Source organism: Sinocyclocheilus anshuiensis, unplaced genomic scaffold (assembly GCF_001515605.1).
Source record: "Sinocyclocheilus anshuiensis isolate Anshui unplaced genomic scaffold, SAMN03320099.WGS_v1.1 scaffold1421, whole genome shotgun sequence".
NCBI classification, from domain to species: Eukaryota; Metazoa; Chordata; class Actinopteri; order Cypriniformes; family Cyprinidae; genus Sinocyclocheilus; species Sinocyclocheilus anshuiensis.
In genome coordinates this window covers 442,604-446,642 of record NW_015548279.1, presented here as the reverse complement: position 1 = coordinate 446,642, position 4,039 = coordinate 442,604, and the positions used below count along the sequence as shown (strand labels likewise).

Below are 4,039 nucleotides of genomic sequence, written 5' to 3'. Positions count from 1 at the left end.
CACCATGGTCAACACTTTTCCCTGAAAATTGGACTTAAACACAATGAGGCTGAACCTCTGAAGTCCCATTTAGTCACTTGTTAGCAACTGCCTTTTTCAAGACAAATCAAAATTCATAAGGGCATATTTCTGCTGTATTTTACATTGCAGAATAAGTCACATAACTTTTAATGCAAAACAATAATTGAAACCTCATTTACTAAACATTTGTAAATGAGTCATTGTGTTTACTAAACTAAAGCTCCTCTATTTCTACCCTACTTCTCATCACTATTTCTTTGAAAAAGATCTATTTTTATATTCCATGTCAAATATTATCCTCTGCCGGTATGAGAAAGGTTAAGCTTATAGTCCGAAACAATGCATCCATGCCCATTTCTGGCTAAATCATATCAAATGATATGAATCATGAACTTTGATATACTGGTCTCAATAAAACACACCTATCATTAAACCGCATTTTACACCTTTTAATGGGAGTTATTATTAATTATTAATTAACAGTGAGATTATCAGAAACTTTTATTTGCCGCATTGAAATTCTCCCACATGGAGCACCAAATGAGTGTATTTGGTTGAAGCTGTTTATTAAAATTGATTTAATAAATATACACAGCAGGTGTGAATATCCTGTTATTTATTGAGCATTAGTTTTTCTTCTTGAAGACTTGATGGCAGAGTTTATCCTGACAGTAGATGTCCTAAAAAGAGAGAGTGATTAGCATGATAACTGGACATATACACTAAAATATTCATTAATATACACTTAAAAAGTGCCAAATTGGAATAGTGACCAAGTATCACCATGTTTATTTGGGTATGTATAATGAGCTTGGGGTGTCATGTATGCCAGTAGAATGGCTATATTATATGATAATAATTCAGTACCCTGGTATATAGTACCATCGTACGCCATAAGCATTAACATTGATTTCTCCTTTTGTTGATGAATCAATTGTACAGGTGCAGTTCTTTACCAAGTGAAGCAGGTCTCCTTCAATCCATTGCCTCCAGCCGCGGTTCTCCTTTTCTCCCTTTTGCACACACACCAGTTTATCACCATCCCACCTCACCAGGGTCTGAAACAAATATTTCAGTATTTTGTTAATGTAAAAGATGAGTACTCTCAAATGTGACCCTGGACCACAAAACCAGTAATAAGGGTCATTCTTTTTAATTGAGATCATTGCTACAAATATACCCCAGCGACTTAAGACTGCTTTTGTGCTCCAGGGTCACATATATGGGACACCCCCACTCACGTACGGGACCCTGACCTGCACCTTTATGACATTAAGAGTCAAATATTATTATAGTTAAATTAGAACTATAAAGTACCCAAAATGCATTAAAGCAGCAAATATACTGTATTTATCATTCACAACAATGCACTCAAATATACATAGGCCTAAATTTAAGATTTATTATTTGAATCGAAATTCACTCATTTGGATAACGCACATGTAATATAAACAAACTTAATAAACTTAATGCAATTTGTGAAACCAGCAAGATTTCTGCATTCAAAAAAAAAATAAATAAATCATGGCATAGCGCCATGGCCGCCCGATCTGCCTGCTCCGCCATGGCCGCCCGATCTGCCTGCTCCGCCATGGCCGCCCGATCTGCCTGCCCCGCCATGGCCCCCCGCTCTGGGTTCCACCTCCACTCCACCACCCACCTGGACTTGTTGGGTTTTGTTTGTGTTTGTTTGGGCGTCTGGAGCCGCCCTTAGAGGGGGGGAGATGTAATGTGGTGTTAGGTGTTTGTTTCATGTTCATGTTTTCATGTCTTTTATTTTGTAATTGTTTCACCCTGTTTGTGTCATGCTTCCCTTGCCCTCATGTATTCATGCCATTGGTTCTCTTGTTCATTGTGTCATGCTCTGATTGGTTGTCCTAGTCATGTGTCTTGTTTCCCATAGGTTTGTTCTTGTCATGTGACCCTCTTGTCTGCTATAAGTAGCCCTCATGTTGCCATTGTCTTTGGTGGTGTATTGATGTTGTAACCCGCTGTCGGTGAGTCTAGTCTGTTCATGCCTCATCAAGTCTGTTCAAGCCTGTTCATGTCAAGTCAAGTCAAGCCTGTTCATGTCAAGTCTGTTCATGCCTCGTCGAGTCAAGTCAAGTCTGTGTCTCTAGTCTTCGTTTATTGTTTGGATGTTTGGATTTCACCTTGTTTGAATAAACTGCACTTGGGTTCTCACTTCAACTCGCCTTCAGTGGACTGAATTCGTTACAGATAGTTTTATTAACTGCTTTCATCTATTTGATTGAATTTAATTAAGCATGCATTTATTGTTTCAGATCGTTTAGAATCATCATAAATCTGTTCAATGTAAAAACAATTACATTTATTCAGTTAAAAAGGATGAGCATGGTTATAATATGGCTATAGCTGCGGAAAAAGCAATAATTCGTTCAAATGTATGAGATTAAAATAAATTGGATTTATTGATTATAAATATATAAACCTGGTCAAATTCGTACCTGTTTCTTTATGCATATGCATCAAATTGATTAGTTTATGTTAAAAATCCAAATGGATGTATATTTTATATGCAAATCTGAAATATTTTTAAATGGTGTATAGCAAAGTAACATGGTATTACCATCTGATCCATGACTGTACAACTATATTCTATTTTTCCAGTAAGACAACAACAGCAGCATAGGGGTCATGCGACCCTGGTTTGGACTTTGTTGTATTTTGAACACCTACCTTAACAATTCTGTTGTCCAGGGCTTTTGTGCGCTCCTCAAACTCCTCCCCGATGGTGAAATCGACCTCATAGTTTCTGAAGGTGCTGAGTGTTTTGGTCTCAAATTTGTCTCCGTTCTGCACAATGACCTTAGTCTGTCTGAGATGCACTGCGATCTTACGGGTGGCAAAGTCAATGTCTGTAGGGGAGGAATAGAATGATATATTATCCAAGTAGAATCTCAGCAGGCACCTTGATATCCATTTGACGTCAAATATTAGTCAAGACTTGATCAAGATACTGTAACATCATTTTAAATTCAGTTTGGACGGCAATTTCTTCCAGTGGTAATTGGGTGAAAATAAGAAGTTAATCCCACACTGAAATGGGTTTAATGTATATGTAGGCCAATATATTTGATTCAATTTACATCGCAACAATGTCATGTCACGTCAGTTTGATTTACTTATTTGACTTGTTTTTGGACGTCAGTTTTGATGTTAATTTCATGTCTTTTCAACATCAGTTTCCACTGGGAATGTACTGAAAGGAGGTTTTGAAATCACTGGGGACGCTGAAGAAACAGAGCCATATTTCATCTGTGATGCAACAGACTGACAGAAATGACCTCACACATATTCATACGCTGGGACAAAGGTGGCCGAAGTGTTCAGCTTCGCTCGTCTCCCACCTTTTATCAAAGCCACTGATAAGATACTATGACCTTGCATGAACTTTGATCCTGATAAAGCAACCCATTTATTGATTCATTTCTTGCACAAGTAAAGATACTCAAAGTTTTTTCTTCATTTAAATTAATTGATTAATTAACAAGGAATTCAGATTTATTTATTTTCCTCAAATTGCTATAACAGTCTGATCACCAATTTTATTACTATTTACGGAGCCCCGCACATGACATAAATAAATAAATCGTGCGCACGATTGACTAAATCGTTCCCTCGATGTACTAAAACGTGCACACGATTACTATTTCATTCCCTCGATTTGCTAAATCGTGCACACGATTACTATTTCATTCCCTCGATGTACTAAAACGTGCACACGATTGCTATTTCGTTCCCTCGATGTACTAAAACATGCACACGATTACTTTCATTCCCTCGATTTGCTAAATCTTGCACACATTACTATTTCATTCCCTCGATGTACTAAAACGTGCACACGATTACTATTTTGTTCCCTCGATTTACTAATTCATTCCCTCAATTTGCTAAATCGTGCACACGATTACTATTTCGTTCCCTCGATGTACTAAAACGTGCACACGATTACTATTTCGTTCCCTCGATGTACTAAAACATGCACACGATTACT

General features: G+C 37.4%; 1 protein-coding gene across 1 annotated transcript in view; it reads right to left on the bottom strand.

Annotated features, from left to right (window-relative positions):
• Positions 1–511: 511 nt before the first annotated feature.
• The window catches only part of LOC107655823 (retinol-binding protein 2-like), a 5,846-nt gene continuing 2,318 nt past the window's right edge, over positions 512–4,039 (bottom strand). The window contains exons 3-6 of the mRNA XM_016443410.1: positions 3,400–3,406; positions 2,722–2,901; positions 978–1,079; positions 512–701 (exon numbers count right to left, since the gene is read on the bottom strand). Coding sequence (XP_016298896.1) covers positions 648–701; positions 978–1,079; positions 2,722–2,901; positions 3,400–3,406 — 343 coding nt within the window. The 3' untranslated portion in view covers positions 512–647. The remainder of the gene's footprint in view (positions 702–977; positions 1,080–2,721; positions 2,902–3,399; positions 3,407–4,039) is intronic.